Here is a 24244-nt window from a genome sequence, read left to right as displayed (position 1 = left end):
TCTGTGAATCTTCTATGCTACATACCTTCTTTTCTTACTTCTGGTTTCTGCTAAGGTTTATTATTTTCTTAAACTCAGACAGACGGCAGTTAAATCATTAAACGAATTTTCATATGTTTGGTGTGCCAAGAAAATTTTCCATGCAACAACAATTCATAAATTTCTTAATTATTTTTTAACTATCACTTAACTGACAAAAGTCGATTTATGTCACACTGAAATCATAATGCGAGACTAACTTGGGTTATTATTGACACATAGGTTAGGTTATTAAGGTGGAAGAAAAATTTACTACTTTTTTTTTCTAGAGATTTTCATGAACCAGACATACAAAAAGATAATATTTTACTAATACAATAGTTTGTTTGCATTACAATTTAGCAACATTCTGCGAATTTTGTAAACATTGATTTAGTATAACGATATGGATTGATGCTTTTAAATGAAACGTAACGATTGCATTAGCACAGCGGCGATTTTTTTATTACGTAGCCCTCTATTCTTGCTCTTCGTTACGATACAGTATTTGGTAAACAAAGCTCTGCAACTCATATGCCGCTGTTTATGGAAAGCGGATTATTGTGATGCCTTACTGGTTTGCCAAATAAGGAAGAAGATAGTTAATATTAACTGTGAGGACGAGGAAACAGCATAATGAATGCTGCAATCCTGCTAGCTCATTCGGTTTATCAGATCAACATAAAGCCAGAGCTGAATCAGTCCAAAATTTATAATACAGTAACGCAACTTGGCATTTGCAGGTCGAATAAAGAAACTTAGGCTTTTAAAACTATCAGCTGGAACATATAACGCAGCACAGCATTACGTTTGCATCCTTTGCGCTCAATCCAGCAACACCAATACCGTTGTGCCTAAATAATTGTTAAAACGAATAGCACGTGCCTATGTTAATAATGCATTAAATTGGAGATTCAAATAATGAAGAATTTCTGAGACATCTCTGCTTCCTTTGTTGGTCGAATTGCTTGATCTTTGTTATGTACCTTACCCTATGTTGAGGATAATTTCTTAACCATTTTCTTACAAAATCAAATGGAACCGATTACTACATGGTTATCTAGCTGAATGAAGGCTTCTTTTTTTGCTAATGAATCAATCAATCAATATCTTTGCAACACTATATTGTTCTCATTGTGACTGATTGATATAAATTTATTGCGAGAAGCCTGGATGCTAAAATTGTTCATTGCATAGACCACGAGGTTGATGGCTCCCTTATTCATTCCGTTAGCCATAATCAAGTACCCACTGAGCCATGTCGAGAACCATTGTCATAGTTGGATGTGGAGTTTTTGGCCTTTCAACTGCAGTTGAATTGGCAAAAAATCATTCCTTTGATAATATCATTGCTATTGATGCCGAACCCGTTCCTTCCAGCATGTCTGCAGCAAACGATATCAACAAGATTGTTCGGCCAGAATATGCAGATCTTAAGTATATGAAATTGGCGTTGGAAGCAATGGAAAAATGGAGAAATGACCCAGAATTGTCCTCTGTTTATTTCGAATGCGGCCGCTTAAGCACCATTTCCAAAGACCCATACAGAGCTCGTTTCGATGAGGTAGCCCAACGAAACTTGAGAAAGCTTTTAGGAGACTCTGCTCTTATTAATCTTTCCAGTTCAGAAGAAATAAGAAAAAAATATCCTTCACTTTTTTCTAATTCACCGCTGCGCTCAGACATGCAAGCTGTCGTAAATGAACACGCTGGTTATGCGAATTCAGCTGCTTCTCTAAAATTACTTGAGTTAAAGGCTAGGGAGCTAGGAGTTGAGTTTGTTTTTGGTAAAGCCGGTAAATTCAAAAAATTTGTGGTCAATCATTCCGAAACTGATATTGATAAAAACGACAATCATGTATCAGTACAAACAGAGGACGGTACTATATATCATGCTGATACTATTTTACTAGCTGTTGGTGCTTATTTGAACGCTTATTTAAATACTTCTCATCGTGTCTGTGCTAAGGGTTTACCGGTCGCGCATATTCAGCTAACCGATGAAGAATTTAAGACTTACAAAAATATGCCTATTATTTTTGATCCAGATTGCGCTTATGCTTTCCCTCCTTATCCTGTGACAAAGCTCATAAAATTGGCCAGCACCGGATATGAATACGTATGTAACGTTGAGACCGACTACGACGAAAACTCAAAAGTTGTTTCCATTCCTCATTCCGGACCATCTAAAAGTAGTCTACCAAAATATGCCATTATTCAAATGCGCCGTTTCCTTGACACCTTTTTGCCTGATCTTGCAGACCGCAGCCTGATAAACACGAAGATGTGTTGGATTTCTGACACCGAAGATGCAAACTTCCTTATTGACAAGGTCCCTCAATTTGATAACGTTTTTGTCGCAAACGGAGATAGCGGACATGCTTTCAAATTTCTTCCCAATATTGGCAGATACATAGCACAACGTATTTTAGGGGATTTATCTGAAGAATGGAAAGATGCATGGCGTTGGAGAGAGGATGATAAAGCTTCAGAACTGAAATGGAGATGTGTTCGCTCTTTGATAGATTACAAGGATGCAGAGTTTACTTACGACAAGTGAGTTTAATTTTTTGTTTTATATCCTATAGTTTTACTCACAGTTTTGTTGCTGCATTTATATATTTAACTATCTGTTTATTATGTTATTATTTTCGATAGATAAACTACAGCGTATTATAAGACAACAAACAAACGTAAATAACTCTTTAAATCTGACCAGTTGACATTTCACTAACCTTATCGCTTTAGCGGACGTAGTTGTTCTGTAATTGTAAGAACTGGCATAAATAAATTTTTAAATACAAAATTGGCGCGTAATGTGACGAAATAAAATAATAAAAAATAGACATTTGCAATAAGCTTTAGAATGGACAATGTTGAAATATAGCATCCCAATCATCCTAGCAGTTGTTAGCTGGAAACACAAACACATAATACATACCCAATTGATATCAAGATTGTTAGCATCAAAAAATTCAAAATTTGTAAGCCTCACATCAGTGGTCGATACGTCGACAGTGCTCAACCCAAGCTTTTCCCAAACTTTTGCCCTTGAAGTTTGTAAAAGTGCCCAGGCTTTTTGATAATGCTCTTTACCAGAACTGCGAGGAAAAAGAGAAAATATTTTGTTTAAAAGAACAACTCGTTCATCATCCAAATAAATGATTTTTTGAGAATTTAGTAAATCGAGCAAAAGCACGATGCAGGGATGAAACGGCGGATATCTCCAAAGATACCATGAATACTTTGAGTATTCTGGATTGCTGCCTAGTTCGTACAGCTGGTTTAAAGCCAGAGTCGCGGACTCCAAAGCACGCGAATGACTGTAGGCGAATTGTGCAGAATTTTTTTTTAAAAGGAACGGAAAATGCAAGAGAATTGGGAATCTGTTTGACAAATAGGAAACTAAAAGTCGAATATGCCGTTCGTGCATAGTATTACTAGTTGGAATATTCACTTCTATCAATTCTTTAAAAAAATTGGAAAGCTCCCTGTCAAGCTCTAATAAACGTGTATAATTAGGAGCTATAATGCCTAGCAAAACTTTCAAACACTTTGAATATGCTCGTGAAACCTTCGTGATAATGTTAACAAAAGTGGCCTCAGAAATAATAACGGAAGAATCTACATTATGAATTTCATCAGGTAAAGCAGAGGGAAGACGTGTATCATAATTTCCCTCAACAATTTGAGGAGGATAACCAATAGTTTCAGAAGTTCTAAGATCCGACAAGACTATATTCGCCCACACACGACGTCTAATCTCGGAAATTACCGGATTAAGTCCATAAAGCGAGCCATCTCTGTGAAGGCCCATGCATAGCGCTACGTGAAGAATCAAGCCGACTAAGGAAGGTGGAGCGCGAATGCGGTCAGAATCAAAGACAACCTAAATTGAGTTAGTTAAACCCATTTCAATATCACAAACCTGACAAAGAACAAGAGCTTGCAAAGCATTAAGATCTGGTTCAAACAGAAAATTAGACGAAGCCAGTGCGTAGCGAAAAGCTTGATGATAATCTACCTGAAGATATCTCTCGTCTTCACCAAGCGCCCATGTCTTTTGCACTTCAACAGGTGTAGCTAGTAATGCACTAGCATAGATTGCGTATAATAAACTAGTAAAAGCTGGTTTTCGCAAGTGCGGTTTTTCCCAAAAATCATTATATCGTACATAAAAAGTTGGTCTGTGTAAAACATTAATGAGCATATGACACCGAAAAAAGAACTGCTCAATTAAAATATCCGATACTTTTTTGGGGGGTAAATAGTCGTATGCAGATTCATTGGGGGATATTCGAAAAAAAAACGGACTAATCAGAGAATCGTTTTCTTCTTGAATATCTTGATCTAAGTTAAGATAATGATAATTCCTTAAATGCCAGAGTACGTGTGAAGAGGACGAGTAGTTAGCATATTGTGATTTTGTATCATCTAATACTGAAAGAGAACCAATGTTTCGCTGTGTCTCAGCATCTGCCGAAGGCGTGGAAGGAAGATTATGAGATTGTTGGTTTTCATAATCAGATTGCGATTTAGTGCCGACCTCATTTAAACGTTTTTCCAGCATGCTAACTCGGGATAGTAACTGATCTATCAATTCGTCAGCTTCGCTACCCCGTTCAAAGCGCTTGTCATAATTAGTTTTCCCAGGATCTATATAAATACATGACTGGATTGTTGATCGCTTTAAGCAATTGGAACAAGGTCTTCCATGATCACATTTAAGTTTTTTTCTTCGACAAGCCAAACACGAATGGATCGCCCTACGTGATGTCTGCCCTGATTTTTTAGAACCAGACTTGGTTGTTTCACTCATATGCTCTTCTTAAACATCAAGTTATATAATATTGTGAAAGATAAAGTACAATTGAATGCTAGATTCTTCTAATTCTTGAATCAATAGACGTCAAAAAAATGATACTTGCGACCAATTGACAGGAGCGAAAAGAAGTTAATTCCGTAATATATAAAAAAGTAGTCTTGGCTTTAAATAGGCAAGAATTATATCTTTAAATCTTATTGCTATACTGATTTTGAACCAAAGACACTTGTGTTTGGATGTTGGCGAAAAGTAAATTCGTAACACCAAACACAAGGCACACTGGACAACTTTTATAAATATCCACTAATTTCAATAGTAAGCAATCTCAACAGCAGACAGCTTTCGGATAACATGCGTTAGATACGTAAAGCACTCAAATAGAAACATATAATTTACACAGGGATTTAATGCATTTACTAACAAATTACCATTCTTAAATATGACTGATTTCTATTTCAAAATTCAATTGCCTGCCTTGCGACAAACTATCCATCAAATTTAGTACTTGCATTTTTTTCATTGATCACAATTTATACCCCGTATGTATAAAATCTTACTAAAAGGCATCTTAATTGTCTGAGTAAGAACTTTGGTTAAGGGTAGACGGTTGAGAGCATGCACTTATTTGAATCACTTTATGGCATTTTCTTTATAATAGTACAACATTGCAGAAGTGAATGACATCTAAAGCTACTGCTACTATGATTTTGCATTTGTCTTACTTTAACATTATCTACCATGCGTTTCCAACGAATCCTATTTTAAAGTGTAAAGTCAGTTAAATGTTAACTGTGTGTACCTTCCTTCCTTCGAACGATCGCATTTATTGTTGACAAACATTACTCAAACTTTCAAATGACTTTTATTCAAAAAATTTTAAAATTCTACCAAATATTTGTAGGACAGAGAAAGAAAAAAAAAATATATATGATTGTAGGTAAATCCTTAATTTAAAGAGGTTAAGTGCGTTCTAGTATCTGTATTTTCAAATAGTAAACATAAGTAACATGTGACCTGTTTAATTTAGCATTAAAATGGAAAAAGTATAGAGCAATTAGGGTGCCTTGTAAATAAAAAAATTGCAATTCAATCTATAATTTTTTTATTAGTATCATTTTGCTTATTTTTTGAGTCCGTACGAAAGTTACGTTTTGCCTTCCCAAATTGCCGCAATGGTAAATTTTCCGCGCACAATTTAATCAAGGCTATTATCACTGAAAAAATCTCAACTGCAAGAATTCTTTTTCCTTCGGCCAACACTTGCTACGCAAATTGAATTGCCATTTGAGGCAGATTTTTTTGTTTAAATTCGAAGAAAAAATCCCAATATTAAGTCATGTCTGAGAAACAAACTATCAAAGCCCTTCCTGCACACAATCCTACTCAGGTGAAAAAACTTGGTCCCGTTAGTGGATTTTTGTCAGGTGGTCTTGCAGCTTGTGGTGCTGTAACACTGACAAATCCTTTCGAAGTTATTAAAACGCGTTTTCAACTTCAAGGTCAATTGACAAAATTGGATCCTTCTAAGCGAATTTACAAAAGCGTCGGTCAGGCATTTTCTCTAATCGCTAGACATGAAGGTATAAGAGGTCTTCAACGAGGCCTTGGTACTGCTTATGTTTATCAAATCTGCCTCAATGGCTGTCGTCTCGGGTTTTACGAACCGATTCGACGTACTCTGAATACGTGGTTCCTTGATGATCCCAAGGGTAATAAATTAGCTATTAACGTTGCAAGTGGCGCCGGTTCAGGTTTATGTGGTGCCTTGTTTGGCTCTCCCTTTTTCTTGGTTAAGACTCGCATGCAGTCGTATTCTCCTAAATTTCCCGTTGGCCAGCAGTATGGTTACAAGCATATATTTAATGCATTCAGTCGTATTATTAAGGAAAATGGTGTTAAGGGTTTGTTTGTTGGTGCTGATGCTGCCATTCTCCGTACTGTCTCTGGTTCCTCTGTTCAGCTTCCTATCTATAATTGGGCTAAACGCATGATTGAGCATTACAATCTATTGGAAGAGGGTATGATCAAACACTTAACTGCTAGTGCTGTTTCTGGATTTGGTGTATGCTGCACCATGCAAATTTTCGATACTGTTATGACTCGTATGTACAACCAAAAGAACAAGGAGCTTTATAAAAATCCGATTGATTGCATCCTTAAAACAATCCGCTCTGAAGGATTCTTTGCCTTATATAAGGGTTTTGGTGCTCACTTGGCCAGAATCGCTCCTCACACAATTTTCTGTCTTACCTTCGTGGAGCAAACCAATAAACTCTTTTTGAAATTCCAAAAGGATTAAGTTGTTTTTTCAAACGCACGTTTCTTTATTTATAAATAATTTTGGTACTAAACCATAAAAACCCCCAGTGGCTTTGGTGTATATCAAGTGAACAGTTAAATTGTAAAGAAATGATGTTTGTATCTAAGAACGATTTTTATTTACATTCGTTGTCTCGTTACTTATTTCCACTCTACTTTCATTTAAAAGTCGATTTTTCTTTTCAAGCTGTTTTTGATCAATCGGCATGTTTTTGTCTTTTGTAATATATATCCGTCAGTTATCTCAATATATGTACGTATTTGTTTTTGGATTTCAGGCATCTGGCTGCGTTTGTATATCAACTTACCTTTTATTTAGTTATTAATATACTTATTTTCTCTATAATTAAAGATTGGAAACATTACCGCTTTGTGTAGTCACAATGGATAAATTTCTTCATTTTGCGTCGTTTTTATTTGAAATCTTTACATTTCGCCAACAGTTATATGTTTTTTAGATAAATCATGTTAGTTTAATAAAATATTTTCTGAACTTCTTATCGTAGTATTCGTGTTCACTAATTTGCTCGTTCCTGCTGACTCTAATAAACGGATCGGACACCTCTATTCAGTACAACATAATAAAATCTGAATATATCCGTTACATATAAAAATAATCTGTTTGTTTTTAAGGATCTATTAAAGGTTTAGTAAAAAAAAACCGCCTTACGGTTTAAACTGCTGTTTGGTAAATTCAGTTAAAAAAAAGAAAAAAAATGACAAGTAAGTTAAAATACCTTGCTACTCATCTGCTAATTTTTTAGTTCGTTCATTGAATTTGTTTATCATAGACAAAAAGCATCAACATAAATCTAGCTTGAGCAGTTTTCAAAACTGTAAGTTGGGTATTGACGCAAGTTTTTACTTGACTCAAATTATTCATTCCTTTACCCCACAGGAACTTCAAAGTTTGGCAGTAAATGGTGAATCCGAATATCTACAACACAGAATTTCGGAATTCCTTGAGCAGTTGAGAACTGAGAATATCACACCCATTTTTGTTTTCAATGGTATACCTCTTACCTTTGAAGCCAGCAGCCAGCTGGAAGTGCCGGGAAAGCAAAAAAGTCATAGTGCATTGACAGATTTCGAAGCTTTTGATCCTTATGATGCAAATATTCAGCGTAATATGTACCGCATGGACGCAAGTGGTCCTGCGAATTACGGCGAAAGTAAACCAACACTTTTGTACACCAATCAGCGAGATCATTTAGATCGTCTTTGCGACCAGGTAAAGTTTTACTTAGATCAATGTAATGTGGAGTATTTTGTCGCCCCGTATCTGGCTATGGCTCAATTAGCATATTTTCTAAACGGCACATCTTCACCTTACATCGATGCCATCTATGGTTCCACGGATCTGCTTCTTTTTGGTGTTAAAAAATTTATTACTTCTATGAACACATCTTCTAACGTTAAAATCTCATCTGACCCTTCATCCCCATCAACTCAAACAACTATCAATTCGGCCGCTAAAAGTTCATTCACATGGTTAGATGGAAATGCCCTTCTTCAAGACACGAACGGCCTTTCATGGCAGCAGTTCATCGATTCCTGTTTATTGTGTGGTACTGCTATTTCTCCTACATTTCCTCAGATTGAGGGTACTTTTCTAATTAAAAGCGCAATGGAGCTTGTTCGTATGTTTGGTTCTGCGTATCGTGCAGTCCTTCATTTTGCTGAAATCTTTCCCCAGCCCATTTTTCAAGATTATCTTCAACAGTACAAAAGGGCTGTTTGTTTCTCTAAGTTTGGAATTGTGATGGATACAAAAGGTCTCACTTTACCACCAGTTCCCACAGAATCTGTTCCTAACGACATAAATATATATTTTGGCACCCGTCTTCCCAACGAGATTTATTTTTACATTTCTCGCGGTCTTATTCCTTGCAAAATGATAGGTGCTTTAGTATCTGGATGTTTTAGTGATCCTGTTTCCATACTTGAACAACATATTGGTGACAAAGCATCACAAGGAACATTTTCTGGTGCTAATTCTGGTTTAAATCCTGGTCGCGACAATGCAGCAGCTGTAGCGGCTGTGGATCAACGGCGATTTGTTGACGATTTAGAAGAAATATGGTCGCAGGGGCTAAATTTATTGACCCAACCGCTTAACAGATTTTACCAAGCCAGAGATATTGTTTCCCTTCATGGCCATAATCAGCAAGCTTCTTTGAAGGTAATGCACAGCTATGATCCTCCTTTGTATAATGATACGAGAGCATGGATGATATACGAAGAAAACTTACCGAGTTATTTATCTAGTAATTTTTTAAAGGAAGAACCCGTTGTATTATTTGATCTACTACGTGCTTTGAACGATCCGGTATTTGTAAAGAAAAGCTTTTGCACTGAAGGTAATATTGGCATAAAAAACCCTCCCAAGCATCCTCTGTCTTCTACTGCGGAAATCGTCTTAAGTTCTTGCTACAGATTTTTGCAAATTAGATCTTTCGTTTTAACATCTCATCAATTAACATCTTGGGGATGCCCCTTGTTAAAAGCGTTGGAAAATTGTCACTTACAGAACCAAACTTCCGTTGTTGTTTTATTCGAGCTTCTTAGACTAAGACAATTAAAAGAGCCCTCTTTACTTTCCTCCTCAAGTGCAAGCATCGCCGATTTATCCATAACTTCTGCCACAGAGTTCTTGGCAAAGGTTGCAACATTTCTACCAATAAAACAGAGACCTGAAGTTAGTAAAATTTCTATAGTTGATGAGAATTTATTACAGTTTTATCAGCTACAAACTAGCTTCGGATCCAACTTGAAGGAACTCATGGCCATGATTCTTGCCTCGGTCATCTTGAACAGAAACGTCGACAAAAGCAAAATAGATCCTAAACTTATCCGAAAAACGTACGTGTTTTTTTCTCTTTCTCCTTTTTTGTTTATATTTAAAGTTTCTAACCAATTTAGCTTACCTTTTCAAAACATAAATGGTAGCCTTGTCTCAGGTTTTGTTGTCAAGCGCTTTTTTGAAATCATTTCAAAAGAGCAAGAAGCCAGTTCTCAACAGGAAAACATCCAGAAGGCTTATGAAATAATAGAAAAGGAATTCCCAACCATTGGATCTGCGGAAAACCATATTGCCCAGTTTTTGGAATTCTGGAAAACTTTTATGGAAGGGGTTAAGGAAGCAGAAAATACAAGTGCCATTGGCAAGCTCGTTTTAAGTAAACTCTTCCTTACTAACCAATGGATATTTTCTCTTGGCTTATGAAGACCAGAACTAGTAGTTTATGAATAGAAATAAATTAGTGAGAGAAGTATCCTTCTTTTAGCGGGAGCTTTTAACACATTCGGCACAGTCATAATGCACATTTACATGAATTACTTTCCCTCATACTGTCGAAGCATTTTCAACATGCTATACACTCATGTGATTACACTTGATTATTGTTGAGATATTATTTCGAACAAGTAAAGTATTGTTAATATTAATATTCAACTACATTGTTTCTTCCCGAAAAAAGGAAGGGAAAGAAAAATAGAGAAGCACAGCTTTGAATGAAAACCCAATGATGTTTAAACTTTTTTATAGATATAGTTTAATTTGTTCTAAAGGATACTATATTTATTTTTAGCAATACACTTACCTGTCAAAAAATAACTTATACCGTTGTTTTTACACTATAGTATGGGAATAATTTTTAACTTATTTGATAAGTTCAAGCGGATTTTTTAGATTTTAGTTTATGTGTACTGGCTCACTCACAAAAAACCGAATTCGCATCAGAAACATAATTTTACCTAATCAATTTCACGAATTAAAAACCTTGTGCTTACAGAAAGACTTGCTTAGTTTAACCACTTACAAGCTGGATAGTATAATTTTGTTTTAAGATATTTACTGTATAGATGCTGTTTACGACAACTTGCTAGCTTTGAGAATCTCCAATTCTCACACTAACATCTAATAATATTTGTCGATAGTTAACAAAATTCTGACAATGTCAGTTTTTAAATATAAACGGTAGTAGTTGAAGTAACTGACAGTTAATCAAAATCTCTGTAACTTATTGTTTACATTGCATATTGCGAGACTTGACACACTATTTAGAAAGTCTTAAGCAAGCGTAAGCCATTACTGTGGAGTTCATTAAGCTTAACTTTAATGAACTGCTATTAGTGTAGTCTCATTTTGTAAGGCGTAGCACAATGTCCCGTGTGGTTCAGCAAGCTACCATCAAATAATAGTTTGATTTTCCATTTGGTGTGAATCTAGCAACAACCAACATTATTTGTTCAGATGCACTTATGAAGTCTAGTGGTATCGCAGGCGATTCCAATGGATTTGAAACAAATTTTCTAAATGAAACGACTAATCGAGAAGAAGATGGTGCATTTAATTGGAACGCTGCAGATGATGGCACTAACGAACGAAGAGAGGATATTCATGTACGATTTCAGGATAGCGCTCTTCCATTAGGAATTGATGAAAATGAGCTTGATGAAATTGATATAAATGGGGACAGCAAAAAATTGGATTCTGTTGAAGTTGACGAATCACACGATGTTAATTCGCCATCAGATAGCAGACTGAAATCATCTTTCAAGTCGGTATTAGAACTGACAGCTAATTCTATGGTTTCAGTGTTAACTCCATCTACCAAAACTGAGCAGACCTCGAAAGGAAAGGGAAAAAAGAAGAAAGCACATGTTTCCTTCCTAGAGGGACCTGTGGAAGAAATCCCATTAGATGATATTGAGCCTACTTCTCCTCGTGAGGCATCACCTGTGTTCAATGGGCGTCCTCCAATTCCTCCGGAATTTTTAAAGTCGCGGCATAAAGAGTTTACAATACCAAATCCTTTGCAGTTCATTTCCAATTTCTTATCCAACTTGTTTTCGCGTGATACACGGTATTTGAAGTCGAGTCATGGTCGAATAATTATCATAAACCCTTACGATGACTCCTCCCAAATTGATGAGCGTACAGGAAAGCCCTATATGCAAAACAGCATTGTTTCGTCTCGGTACAACAAATACAATTTTGTCCCTTTACAGATCATTGCTCAATTTTCAAAAACTGCCAACTGTTATTTTTTGCTGATTGCTATTATGCAAATGATTCCAGGTTGGTCAACCACCGGTACTTACACTACAATCATCCCTCTACTTATATTTATTTCAATTGCAATCCTTCGTGAAGGGTTTGATAATTATCGGCGATATCGCCAAGACCGCGTAGAAAATAGAATTCAAACTCAAGTTCTTCGTCACGTTGATGTAGATCCGCCTATTGTTGAAGAGCACTCATCTTTTTTTCGTCGTCGGCGGTGGAGAAGAAGTAGATCTCAAGAATCTGCTTCAAGGAGTACTATTCGATCAACTGATGAAAGAGAACCTGAAAGAACCTCAGAAGATCCACCTCAACTTCCTCCCTCTCCCTCTTCCCCCTCTTCTCCGGCGTTAAGTGTCAAACCTAACATTGACCCGCAACCCCCCTTGTATAACTCTACTTTAACTACTACTCGCTCCATACCTGCAAATAAGCCTACTTTTTTTTGGGCTAGCTGTGATCGGAAAGATGTTCGAGTTGGTGATATTATTCGACTGACAAGTGATCAAACTCTTCCAGCAGACGTAATAGCTTTGTCGAGTCCCAATCCTAATGGCGCTATTTACATCGAAACAGCTGCACTTGATGGTGAAACATCCTTGAAAACTAGACTAGTAAACTCCACGCTCCGCTCTCTTTGCAAAGACATTAATGATTTAATACGATTGAGTGGTACGTGTACTGTTGAAGACCCGAATGGTGATCTTTACAATTTTAATGGAAGTATGAAACTTGACTCAATACAAGGAGAAATACCATTGTCTAATAACGATGTTCTTTACAGAGGCTCGAATTTGCGAAATACTTCAGAATTGTTCGCTTTGGTTATTTTTACTGGCGAGGAATCCAAAATTCGCATGAATGCTGTTCGAAACGTTAGTGTAAAGGCACCATCAATGCAAAAGGTCACTAATAGAATCGTAATTTTCATTTTTGCATTGGTTGTTAGCATGGCTATATATTGTACTGCTGCCTATTTTGTTTGGCAAAAAAAAGTGGAAAGGAAGCTGTGGTATCTAACCAACAGTAAACTTTCATTTGTTCCTATCCTTGTTTCTTTTATCATTCTTTACAATACAATGGTTCCAATTTCCCTTTACGTTTCTATGGAGATTATACGTGTTTTTCAAACATTTTTAGTGCAAAGTGACATTGATTTGTACTATCCAGAAAACGATACTCGATGTGAAGTTCGAAGTTCCTCAATCCTTGAAGAGTTAGGTCAGGTTACACATGTTTTCTCCGATAAAACTGGTACCTTAACCGATAATATTATGCTTTTTCGTAATCTATCTGTTGGCGGATTTGCATGGCAGCATGTCGGCGCGGAAAATCCTAAGCTTGTATCCACATCACAAAAGAGTGATGACCTTGATGGTGAAGCCAAACCTCCGCAGCTTGAGAACATTCAGGGTACCACTATTCAATTGCTTCAATATGTACATGACAATCCTCATACAACTTTTTCAAAACGGGTACGAATTTTTCTTTTAAATTTGGCGATTTGTCATACTTGCCTTCCTTCTTTTGACGAAGAAAATCAAATTTATAAATACCAATCCATTTCACCAGATGAGTTGGCTCTTGTGCATGCAGCTCAACAGCTAGGTTACATTGTTATTGATAGAGACATTGACAGCTTGACAATCCGATTGCATTATCCATTGGACCCACACTCTCACCCGATTGCCAAAACATACCGAATACTGAACATTATCGAATTTACGAGCAAACGGAAATGTATGTCTGTTATCGTACGCATGCCTAACGGAAGGATATGTTTGTTTTGTAAAGGAGCAGATTCAGCGATCATAAAGCGACTTCGTCTTTCCAACCTCGCCAAACGGAAGGACAAATCAGTAACCAAAGCTGAACAGGCTCGTAAAAGCATTGAAATAGACAAGGCGATTATTCGGAATAGCCAGAGCACTTCGAGGCCAAGTTTAACGGCTTCAAGACCTAGTTTGTCTCGGCGCAGAAATGATTATATTAACAACGTCACTTCTTGGCTCGATGAAAGGCGTGAGAAAATGGGTGTAGTTCGTCCCCGTGCTAGCACCAGTATTCTTGAAACCCGGCGTCGACCAGCTGTTGGACGTCATTCATTAGCAGGCGGTGAACGTCTGATGGAAGATAAAAAGTATCTATCAAAACAAGAAGAAGCTGAGGGATCAATATATGAATCCTTAAACCACAATGATGCCAAACTTTTTGAAAACACTTTCGAGCATGTTCATGCATTTGCAACTGATGGTCTACGAACCCTTATGTATGCCCATCGTTTCATTGACGAAAGCGAGTATCAGTCTTGGAAGTTGGTGAATGATGCGGCGTTAAACAGTCTATCCAACAGGCAACAACTTTTAGATGAAGCTGCAGACCTTATTGAAAAAGATTTAGAATTTGCGGGAGCTACGGCAATTGAAGATAAATTGCAAGTTGGTGTTCCAGAATCAATCAATTCACTTTTCCGAGCGGGCATCAAATTCTGGATGCTAACTGGTGATAAAAAGGAAACAGCAATCAATATTGGTCATTCTTGTGGCGTAATAAAAGAATATTCAACTGTTGTTGTCATGGGCTCTCTGGATGGAGTCGAAGGAAGTGATGAAACTGTCAGTGGTGGTCAAAGGCTGTCATTAGATCGACCTCCTACTAATGATCCAGCTTCTTTGATGATTCATCAGCTTATATCTTGCATGAATGCTATTCACAGTAACTCCTTAGCTCATCTGGTTATTGTGATAGATGGCAGTACTCTTGCCGATATAGAGAATGATCCTGAACTGTTTTTATTATTCATAAATACTGCCGTTGAAGCGGACTCTGTTATTTGTTGTCGGTCAAGTCCCATGCAAAAGGCGTTAATGGTTCAAAAAGTGCGTAATACTCTCGAAAAGGCTGTCACTTTAGCTATTGGCGATGGTGCTAATGACATTGCTATGATTCAAGAAGCCCATGTTGGTATTGGAATTGCTGGTCGTGAGGGTCTTCAAGCTGCTAGATCATCGGATTTTTCGATAGGTCGATTTAAATTCCTAATTAAGTTATTATTCTGTCATGGCCGATGGAGCTATGTTAGATTATCAAAGTATATTCTCGGTACCTTCTATAAAGAACAGTTTTTCTTTTTGATGCAAGCTATCATGCAACCTTTTGTTGGCTACACAGGGCAGAGCCTTTACGAAAGCTGGGGACTTACTTGCTTTAATACACTATTTTCTTCGTTATGTGTTATTGGGCTGGGTATTTTTGAAAAAGACTTAAGTGCTAGTACCGTAATCGCTGTCCCGGAGCTTTATCAAAAGGGAATCAACAATGAAGCATTCAATTGGCGAGTGTATTTTGGGTGGTGTTCAATAGCCTTCATTCAAGCTTTCTTAGTTTTCTATGTTACGTATAGTTTATTTGGAATGAAGGAACTTAATGACAACAATATCTTCGCTTATGGTCAACTCATTTTTACTGCTGCTATTTTTATCATGAATTTCAAATTGGTCTTTATAGAGATGCAATACATAAACATCATTTCTATAATAGTACTTGTTTTAACGTCCTTGGCTTGGTTTTTATTTAATATCTTTATAAGCGAGCATTATCCGGACAAGAATTTATATCTTGCTAGATCACAGTTTCTCCATCATTTTGGCAAAAATCCTTCATGGTGGCTTACTATGCTTTTTGTAATGGTTTGTGCTTTAACAATTGATATTGTTGCCCAAATGTTACGAAGGACTTTACGTCCTACGGACACCGACATATTTGTGGAAATGGAAAACGATGCCTTTGTCCGCTCTCGGTTTGAGCAAGAGAGCGGTGAGTTTTTACAAGCCAATGCACCATCTGTCGATGAAATTGAACAATATTTAAAAAGCCGAGATTAGGCATTTAATTCATTAATCCAATTCTAGTATATGAAACTTTCTTTAGACGATAGTCAGTTTACTGGTAAAATGTTAAAATTCTGGGGTTCCCACTGTTCAATTAGAAATTGTCTATTAGTTATGGGTCATGATCCGCATTTCATAATTATTGTTTACTATTTTGGTTGGTTTTCTTGGCGTTAACATCCTGTTGTACTTATTAATACATGTTTTTTACTCACTCTTTTTTATCTTTTCCCTAATAAAATCTATGCATTAATTTGGAATTCTTATGCAACGAATTTAATATTTACAGAAGTGCATGTAAGATTTTATCAGTAGGGACAACATTAAAAAAAAGTAATTGGTAATATTATTAGTTATGCTAAAATAATGTAAAAGAAGGTAAACATGAATTAACGATAAAAAAAATTCGATAACAATAGTTAGATGCTCAAAGGACAATGAACAAAGTAGCTATGGAGTTTCTTGCAGAAGTCTTACAATGCTCCTTTCATCGTTAAATAATTGAATTTTTTGTAAGTGTACCCAAGGAATGCCAGATTGGTTTGTTCCAACGTCTGAGGGTCAACAGAAGCAGGTTGTTGTGTGACAGGTTGTTCAGGAACTTGTTCAAGCTCATCAACAGGGAAATAATGTGTATCGGTAATAGATTTCAAATTCGGAATAAATGGAGCTGCAGTTTCTCGTATATGATCCCAATCGATTCCAGTAAAGAAAGGATGTTGCATTATTTCAATAGCACCGCCACGACCTAATCTGTGTTCTGAATCTGTCATAAGTCGGTCCATCAAATCACGAGCTTCTATGCTTAAATGTATATCATTTGGGAAAGTCAGAGTCTCACGCCAATTGATGATTTTTCGATAAGTTTCATGAGAGTTTTCACTGCAAAAGGGAGGCCATCCAATTAAGCACTCGAACATGATAGCGCCTAAACTCCACCAATCACAATCTTGACCATACCCTTGTTGCAAGAAAATTTCTGGAGCGATATAATCAGGAGTACCCACAGTGCTATAGGCCATCACCCTACGGTTCTTTTTCCAAGTAGCCATTTTGTCCTTGGAAGACATTGTAAGCCAGATAGCATCTACCATTTGACCACGTTTGACAGTATTTCCTGTGCGAGGTTTCATGTAAGAGGCACTCTGATCTTGCTTGTAAAAACCAGTGGAAAGTCCGAAATCAGAAAGTTTTATATGGCCATCCCGGTCAATCAGTATGTTATCCGGTTTTATATCCCGATGAATATAACCCATTCGATGAACATCAGCTATAGCCAAAACGCACTCAGCCATGTAGAAGCGAGTAACGTCTTCTGAAAAAGTATCATAATTTATTAGCATGGTCATCAAATCACCGCCTGGTAAAAACTCCATAATCAAGTAAAGATACAGTGAATCTTGAAAAGCATAATACAATGACACCACCCATGGGGAGTCAGATTCAACTAATAAGTCGCGTTCTGCTTTGACATGAGCCAGCTGGTCACGTTTGAACATTTCAGTTTTAAGCAAAGATTTCATGGCATAGATTTTACCCGTATCGAGTTTCTGAACCAACCGAACCTATTTAATTAGATACCAAAAACATAAACAATTATGCAAACGTACCTCGCCAAATGCACCTTTCCCAATAACTTTGATGGTAGAAAAATCTTCTAAAGAAAGCCGTGTACGACGAAATCGAAGAAATTGAGACTCTTTTTCACCAGATGCTCTTAACTGCCTATTCTTTCTCTCCTCAGAACCCCTTTCGGTTGCTAATCGTTGCTCCAAATTGATACGTCTAAAGAGAATTAGTATTTATACCTAAAAGTAAATTAAACGGAAGCTAGCATTATTAATTAACATTTTCGAAACAAGATGAGTAAGCTGTCTAAGATTTTATAAACATTCGAGATTATGCATTTACTGCAACACGCGAAGTTGAGAACGGAGAAAGAATTAATAAAAGCATCGTCTTTGATACTTATCCGATCAACGTATAAGATGGGAATACTAATTGAGGAATGTGAAACAATGCTAGAACCCTGAATAGTAATGCTACTCGTACCTTTGGTTGCGCTCTACAGCATGATCAACTGCCACCTTGTAATAATGTTCAATATATTTCTTTGTCTTTTGGACTTTGTCTAAAGTTGATTTCGGAAATAATGAAGGGTTCCGTTCAAAGTGTAAGTAATCATTCTTATCCATATTGAAAGAAATGTTGCAATAAATGGAATTTTTACACTAATTAGAATCAACTACAAGGTCAACGAATTAATTAACAAAAAGAAATTGTTAAAAGATTGAAATTCAATCGCTTAAAACATGAATTAACAAGACATGCAAAACAGAAATGAGACAGTGATAAATCGGATATGGTAAATGACAAGTCCTATTATGCTTTTTTAATTATAGGACTACTGCCAGCTAAGGTATAATCCGATAAAAATATGTTAAACTGCGATACTGGAAAAGCAAGTACTTCTGCAGTTTGTTATATAACTTCAACGATCGCTTGCGATAAGCTCCGCGCATTTCCTAACCCTCCCTGTTCAATATTACGACGCTACTAACTGAAGCCAAGAATCTTAGCTTACGAAGATTTTAGAATCTGAATTGAAATGAATAGTCAAAAAAGACGGACGGAGACATCAATTCGTTCTTCACCATAAAAATATTTGTGTAATAAAAACTAAAGGTGGTGGATCGAACTCTACAGGAATAGTTATCTATTTAATTTGGTGTTTACTCTTCATTTAATAACTTCACATTATTGAAACTCCCATTTAAATATTATAGACAAACAAGTAAACAAAAAAAGCCTAACCGATTTGTATCCAAAATGCAGCTAGCCAAAACGTTGACAATTTCACATAATTTTCAAATCTTTTTTGTGTTTATTTTTTCGAAACCTGAGAAATATTGTCTATATTAATAGGGGTATGTTTAAATGCGCGTTTGCCAGGTCCAACTCCATAACTACTTGCAACTTGACCATTTCCTCTAAGTTGGTACTTGTAAATAGTTAACCCATCAAGACCCATTGGTCCTCGAGCATGAATTTTGTTGGTGCTGATGCCAACTTCGGTACCGTAACCATAACGAAAACCATCGGCAAATCTGGTTGAAGCATTCCAATACACACCAGAAGCATCAATTCCAGCCATGAATCTGTTAGCAGCTGCTTCACTAGAAGTGATAATGCAATCCGTGTGTTTAGAACCATGTGTATTTATATGCTGCATTGCGGACTGTAAGGAAGGTACAGTCTTAATAGCAAGAATCAAATCAGAGAATTCAGTGTTGTAATCTTGATCGACAGATGGTTCAACTAGAGCACTAACTTTTGGCATATCCTTTAAAACCTTAAGAGAAGCGGGATCACATTTTAATGTAACTTTTGCTTCAGTTAAAGTTTCAGCAATTTTAGGAAGATGAGAAGATAAAACAGCTTCGTTAATTAACAAAGTTTCAATTGCATTACATGCTGCTGGATAATCAGTTTTTCCATCCAGAACAAGTTTACTAGCCAATTCCATATCAGCATCCTCATGGACGTACATGGAGCATAGTCCTGCAGCATGACCTAAAACAGGAATTTTTGTGTTATCTTTTATATGGCGTACAAGATTAGTGCTGCCGCGGGGAATAACCAAATCTATGTACTCATCCAATTTTAATAATTGTGATACCTCCTCGCGACTCTGAACAAGCTGCACAGCAGCCTGTGGAACCTTACTTTTGCCCAAGGCAGAGCGAACAACATTAGAAAGTGCAGCGAAAGACTTTGCTGATTCCGTGCCTCCTTTAAGTACAACAGCATTACCAGATTTGATAGCCAGGGAAGTAATATTAATGATTACTTCAGGTCTAGCTTCAAAAATGACTAGCAATAAACCTACAGGGCAAGAGACTTTATAAAGGTCCAAACCATCGTCAAGACTACGAGCATAAGTAACACGACCAAGGGGATCAGGCAAACTTTTAACATCTAAAACACCCTGTACCATGGAATCGTATTTATCAGATGAAGACAGATCCAATCTTTTAACCATCGATGAACTTAGTTTTCCTGATTCAGCCAAGAGCTTAGCTGCTTTCATATCTTCAGCATTTGCAGCTAGAACCTCTGACTTTTTTATGCGCAGTTCTTCAACTATTTTATCCAATGCATCATCACGGTCTTCCACTGATAATGTCTGTAAAATGTTAAAAGCGTTTTTCGCTTCCTTTACATTCTCTTCAAGAGACATGCTAAACAATACTTATACAACTTTGAGTAGAGGCAATTGGGAGATTTAAATCAAGCGAATTCTTATTCTTAGAATGGCTAGCTCAAAAAGACTACTTTTTGTAGTATTTTGGTTGTTTTTTCTAATGTATGAATAATGCAAGTTCGTGATTTATTTAACACCCTTCAAGTAACAAAATCAAGCATTGTTACTTTACATTAAGCATAACTAAGATTTCTGAAAGATACGAAATCATGGAAAGTGAGAGTACTTCTGCAGTTAACTAAAAATATTTTGCAACCTCAAGAACAGTTAGTGTTATATTTTCAGTTTTTGTTTTTCCGTTACTATATATAGTAGCCTTACTTTTCACTTTTCACGTAGTGCAAGAATTATGCTTGTAAACAAAAGACTAAAAAATGAGCAACTGGGTATCTTCGGTTAAGAAATACAAAGATACTAATTTTAAAGTGTGCTTTGTATATTCCATAGAGAATTTGGATTATTACACACTTCGTATTTCTCATGAATAAATTATAGTCATATCGTAAAAGCAAAAACATTTATTAGCATGGTGTCCAGTTATTACTGAATCAATTTGATCTAGTTGTTTTTAATTCAAATTAAAGATGCTTCTAGTTGAAATGCACAGCTCAACAAACAAAATTGTTTGTTCATCTTTTCGGGAAAACATCCTTCAATATAGAGTATCGCTAACGGTTGTAATTGAATTGTTTACAATGGCTGATCAAACTGTTCATTAATATAGTACTTTTTTTTTAATTTGAACGCAATTACTTTGAATTTAATTCCATATTTGCAAAGTTCATCTTGCCTTACAGTTTCACAATTGTCCCCCAAGTCGACAATTTATAGAATCAGAAAGAAATACTTTGCTTCAAAAAAAATCGATAAATTATTAATCTGGGTGTATAGTATTTCATTTGTTTACTTTCAATAACAACATATTTAAGGCTCTGTAGCTATGCTTGATTGTACAGCAGTGAATCACATCAAGGTTTTTCCATACACTAACAGAAAATTCTTGACTACCTCTCCAAAGTCAAGTTGTACAAATCATGAGCATAAATCGCACACATTCTACTCATCAATCCCATTGCCAAGAGTTAAAGTATTTTGAGGATATGCGTTATTAAGTGTATCGTGTAAGCTACGCAGTTTGGTATCTGATTTAAGGATACGAAGAACTGCGGTGAGTTTTCCTTGTGGTCTATTATATTACAATACACAGGTTGTATAAGTAGCAACTGAGTATAGGTATTGTATTAACTGGGCTATAATGTTACCTATCACTAATATAGCTCATAACTGAACTGAGGAACGAGGTTCAGTTGTAACGCTATTTATAATATTTCTAAATAGTTGTTATCAACGGGTATCTATGTATATAGACGGATAGTTACCCGTGATTATCAATAAACGGATCTTAGCTAGTATTCCAACATATGACATATAGTGATACGCAACGTAGTGTATCATAGCGTAGTGTAGTATTGCTGACATATCGTAATGTACCCAATTACGGTAGAATGATTAAGAGAATTGTATTTAGGAATATACCGCCTTTAGTATTATGCGAAACGCTATTTTTTGTAATGAGCCATTTCTTTCGCGCACTAGCAAAATAGTCTCATATTGCTACTTCACGAATAGCAAAAATAAGTCATATAAAATAAGTAGCTCAAGGTAATTACTGTTTTCGGCATAATACTTTATACATCTTGGCAAATTTCTTATATAAACAGCGTCCCCCTCAGAGAACTTTTTCTGTTTTCTACCAAAATAATATGTAGGTAGATCGATGGATAGAAGCGATTAACGTATTTGCAAAACAGATCATCAGGATTTTTTTTAACTCCAAAATAACCATAGTGTCACTCGCTTCCTAGTACAAAGCATTACTATGGTTATGTTATTTTATTTTTTAAAAGCTCAATGATATTATCAGCAGTTGTACTTGCGATTCTTTCTCAAAAATGCATACTGAGAGGTTTGTTCATTATGGGAAAATTATGAGTTCACGAATATTTCTTTCTAGAGCGAATTTTATTATCCTCCTCACGTCGATTGAAGCTTCATAACAATTTGACTGTTACAAGCGATTGCTCCTAACAACTTCCGTGAACGAACGGGCTTTGCAAGTCTACCGACCGGCCTTAGGCTCTTCACACCTAGACTCAAAACGCTAATCTATATACATGTAGGACTTTTATTCTGCGAACTCTAGTGGGATTTACTGAACCAAATGGGGGTTTGATATTTTAGCTAGTCTATGCATTTGAATCTCTATGCAATGTTTGTCTACTCAAGTTTCCCTTTCTTTGAAGATCTTTACCCCCATTAGCGACCTTACTTCAACGTGGTCATTCTTACCTTACGCTAAATGTTTTAACGTCTACGAAAACGAGAACGACGATTGCTATTACCGCAACTTTAGATATCGTTATTTATTCTTCGAGTGGCGCGTTATCATCTTTAGCGGAATTTCAATTCCGCGAAGGAGCACGTAATATGATTACGAATACTGGTGGAGTAAGCCAACGCCAAGCTGAGGTGATGCTCGGCGTAGCTTATTGGCCTATTTTGGAGGCTCGAAGGCACGGACTAGACAATGCTTTGTAAAGCAAATTTGTTAAATCGATAAGTATAAAGACAATTTCTTCGTTTTTAGAATATAAAAAAACATTGGTCATATCGAAAAATTGATTTGAGTTGATATCGTTAAAATTTCATGTATATTCCGCGTGGAGCTATTTACTATATAAGCGATGACACGCCGCCCTATCCTCTTCCAATTCCAAACAAAATTTTCGAAATCTCCAACTTTGAAGTGTGGTTAAAATCTTATTGATTTTCCTTCAAAACACTTAATTACTCAAAACACCCCTTCTCTTGTTGTATTTTTTTAAAGTAAATTATCGTCATACAAAATGGTTAGAGCTGTAGCAGTTCTTCGTGGTGACTCTAAGGTCAGTGGTGTCGTTACTTTTGAACAAGTCGATCAAAACTCTCAAGTTTCTGTGATTGTGGATCTCGTTGGCAATGACGCTAATGCCAAGCGTGGTTTCCATATTCACCAATTCGGTGATAATACCAACGGTTGTACCTCTGCTGGTCCTCACTTTAACCCAGAGGGTAAGACTCACGGTGACCGTACCGCCGCTGTTCGTCACGTTGGTGATCTTGGTAACTTGGAAAGCGATGCTCAGGGCAACATCAAGACTACTTTCTCTGATTCTGTTATCTCATTGTTTGGTGCCAACAGCATCATTGGCCGTACCATTGTCATTCATGCCGGTGAGGATGATCTTGGTAAGGGTACTAGTGAAGAGTCTTTGAAGACTGGTAACGCTGGTGCACGTAACGCTTGTGGTGTCATTGGTATTGCCGTCTAAATTTATTGAGTTTTTACGTCTTTTTGTTCAAATGGCTGTGGGTTTAGGTGTTGGTTAGTATTGTTATCATTTAGTTGAGTGATCTCAAATTTCTTTTTTTTTATGAAAAGTTCCGTATATTATGCTTCTATAGGTTCTGTATTAAAAAACTTAATTTAATTGATGATGATAAGTACTGTAGCTTTGTGGAAGCTGTTTGTTACTATTATGTTATATGTGTAAAAAAATGTAGTGATGTATTTTTGTCCTTAAGACTCTGCGTTCGAGTTTACATAAAATTCAGTTAATTAGAAGGAATTGTTGTAACTTTGTTTCGGTATTGATAATGAAGAAGCAAAAGCAGCAACAATTTTTGATCTTTTAGTCAGAAAACTTTGTTTTGCATCGTTGAGTTCGTGCATAAAGATGATAGAAAGTGCTTTTCGTATTGTTTAAAAAAAGATATATAGAATGTTGATTAATAGATACACACATAGTAGCAATATCAAC

General features: G+C 36.3%; 8 protein-coding genes and 11 long non-coding RNA genes across 19 annotated transcripts, besides 1 other annotated feature; 8 read left to right on the top strand and 11 right to left on the bottom strand.

The window, feature by feature from the left end:
* Nucleotides 1–1118: 1118 nt before the first annotated feature.
* SPOM_SPNCRNA.705 lies at nucleotides 1119–1555 on the bottom strand. The gene has a single exon (NR_151074.1). It is a non-coding gene; the product is annotated as a non-coding RNA (long non-coding RNA).
* Nucleotides 1251–2752, top strand: fap2 (L-saccharopine oxidase). Its single transcript, NM_001018568.3, has one exon. The coding sequence runs from the start codon at nucleotides 1277–1279 to the stop codon at nucleotides 2576–2578; it is 1302 nt and encodes a 433-aa protein (NP_593171.1). The 5' UTR covers nucleotides 1251–1276; the 3' UTR covers nucleotides 2579–2752.
* toe2 lies at nucleotides 2619–5084 on the bottom strand. The gene is made up of 3 exons (NM_001018567.3): nucleotides 3947–5084; nucleotides 2960–3907; nucleotides 2619–2918 (listed from the first exon to the last, which is right to left on the bottom strand). The coding sequence occupies exons 1-3, from the start codon at nucleotides 4835–4837 to the stop codon at nucleotides 2880–2882; spliced, it is 1878 nt and encodes a 625-aa protein (NP_593170.1). The 5' UTR covers nucleotides 4838–5084; the 3' UTR covers nucleotides 2619–2879.
* SPOM_SPNCRNA.2449 lies at nucleotides 3115–4916 on the top strand. Its single transcript, NR_191817.1, has one exon. It is a non-coding gene; the product is annotated as a non-coding RNA (long non-coding RNA).
* On the top strand, nucleotides 5080–5784 carry SPOM_SPNCRNA.2448. The gene has a single exon (NR_191816.1). It is a non-coding gene; the product is annotated as a non-coding RNA (long non-coding RNA).
* SPOM_SPNCRNA.704 lies at nucleotides 5661–8021 on the bottom strand. The gene has a single exon (NR_151073.1). It is a non-coding gene; the product is annotated as a non-coding RNA (long non-coding RNA).
* oac1 (anion transporter) lies at nucleotides 6095–7506 on the top strand. The gene has a single exon (NM_001018566.3). The coding sequence runs from the start codon at nucleotides 6180–6182 to the stop codon at nucleotides 7140–7142; it is 963 nt and encodes a 320-aa protein (NP_593169.1). The 5' UTR covers nucleotides 6095–6179; the 3' UTR covers nucleotides 7143–7506.
* mkt1 (post-transcriptional RNA stability regulator Mkt1) lies at nucleotides 7701–10651 on the top strand. Its single transcript, NM_001355998.2, has 3 exons — nucleotides 7701–7885; nucleotides 7927–10024; nucleotides 10085–10651. Exons 1-3 carry the CDS (start codon nucleotides 7879–7881, stop codon nucleotides 10386–10388), a joined length of 2409 nt encoding a protein of 802 aa, NP_001342957.1. The 5' UTR covers nucleotides 7701–7878; the 3' UTR covers nucleotides 10389–10651.
* On the bottom strand, nucleotides 8585–9224 carry SPOM_SPNCRNA.2447. The gene has a single exon (NR_191815.1). It is a non-coding gene; the product is annotated as a non-coding RNA (long non-coding RNA).
* Nucleotides 9758–9975, bottom strand: SPOM_SPNCRNA.2446. The gene has a single exon (NR_191814.1). It is a non-coding gene; the product is annotated as a non-coding RNA (long non-coding RNA).
* A 272-nt stretch (nucleotides 10652–10923) lies between the features above and the next one.
* SPOM_SPNCRNA.220 lies at nucleotides 10924–11279 on the bottom strand. Its single transcript, NR_150640.1, has one exon. It is a non-coding gene; the product is annotated as a non-coding RNA (long non-coding RNA).
* A 112-nt stretch (nucleotides 11280–11391) lies between these two features.
* dnf1 (P-type ATPase) lies at nucleotides 11392–16411 on the top strand. The gene has a single exon (NM_001355997.2). The coding sequence runs from the start codon at nucleotides 11426–11428 to the stop codon at nucleotides 16112–16114; it is 4689 nt and encodes a 1562-aa protein (NP_001342913.1). The 5' UTR covers nucleotides 11392–11425; the 3' UTR covers nucleotides 16115–16411.
* SPOM_SPNCRNA.2445 lies at nucleotides 13619–14285 on the bottom strand. The gene has a single exon (NR_191813.1). It is a non-coding gene; the product is annotated as a non-coding RNA (long non-coding RNA).
* A 24-nt stretch (nucleotides 16412–16435) lies between the features above and the next one.
* orb6 (serine/threonine protein kinase Orb6) lies at nucleotides 16436–18491 on the bottom strand. The gene is made up of 3 exons (NM_001018563.3): nucleotides 18173–18491; nucleotides 17731–17905; nucleotides 16436–17685 (listed from the first exon to the last, which is right to left on the bottom strand). The coding sequence occupies exons 1-3, from the start codon at nucleotides 18313–18315 to the stop codon at nucleotides 16594–16596; spliced, it is 1410 nt and encodes a 469-aa protein (NP_593165.1). The 5' UTR covers nucleotides 18316–18491; the 3' UTR covers nucleotides 16436–16593.
* On the top strand, nucleotides 18417–21203 carry SPOM_SPNCRNA.2444. Its single transcript, NR_191812.1, has one exon. It is a non-coding gene; the product is annotated as a non-coding RNA (long non-coding RNA).
* Nucleotides 18751–20483, bottom strand: pro1 (gamma-glutamyl phosphate reductase Pro1). Its single transcript, NM_001018562.3, has one exon. The coding sequence runs from the start codon at nucleotides 20358–20360 to the stop codon at nucleotides 19005–19007; it is 1356 nt and encodes a 451-aa protein (NP_593164.1). The 5' UTR covers nucleotides 20361–20483; the 3' UTR covers nucleotides 18751–19004.
* On the bottom strand, nucleotides 21044–21255 carry SPOM_SPNCRNA.164. Its single transcript, NR_150535.1, has one exon. It is a non-coding gene; the product is annotated as a non-coding RNA (long non-coding RNA).
* A 249-nt stretch (nucleotides 21256–21504) lies between these two features.
* Nucleotides 21505–21862: an LONG TERMINAL REPEAT.
* Nucleotides 21863–22065: 203 nt separating this feature from the next.
* Nucleotides 22066–22721, bottom strand: SPOM_SPNCRNA.2443. The gene has a single exon (NR_191811.1). It is a non-coding gene; the product is annotated as a non-coding RNA (long non-coding RNA).
* Nucleotides 22722–23153: 432 nt separating this feature from the next.
* Nucleotides 23154–23916, top strand: sod1 (superoxide dismutase Sod1). The gene has a single exon (NM_001018561.3). It carries the CDS (start codon nucleotides 23291–23293, stop codon nucleotides 23753–23755), a length of 465 nt encoding a protein of 154 aa, NP_593163.1. The 5' UTR covers nucleotides 23154–23290; the 3' UTR covers nucleotides 23756–23916.
* Nucleotides 23917–24244: the final 328 nt, after the last annotated feature.

The sequence above is a fragment of the Schizosaccharomyces pombe genome (assembly GCF_000002945.2).
Source record: "Schizosaccharomyces pombe strain 972h- genome assembly, chromosome: I".
NCBI classification, from domain to species: domain Eukaryota; kingdom Fungi; phylum Ascomycota; class Schizosaccharomycetes; order Schizosaccharomycetales; family Schizosaccharomycetaceae; genus Schizosaccharomyces; species Schizosaccharomyces pombe.
Note: the sequence above shows the minus strand (reverse complement) of the source record. Positions and strands in the feature narration are given on the sequence as shown.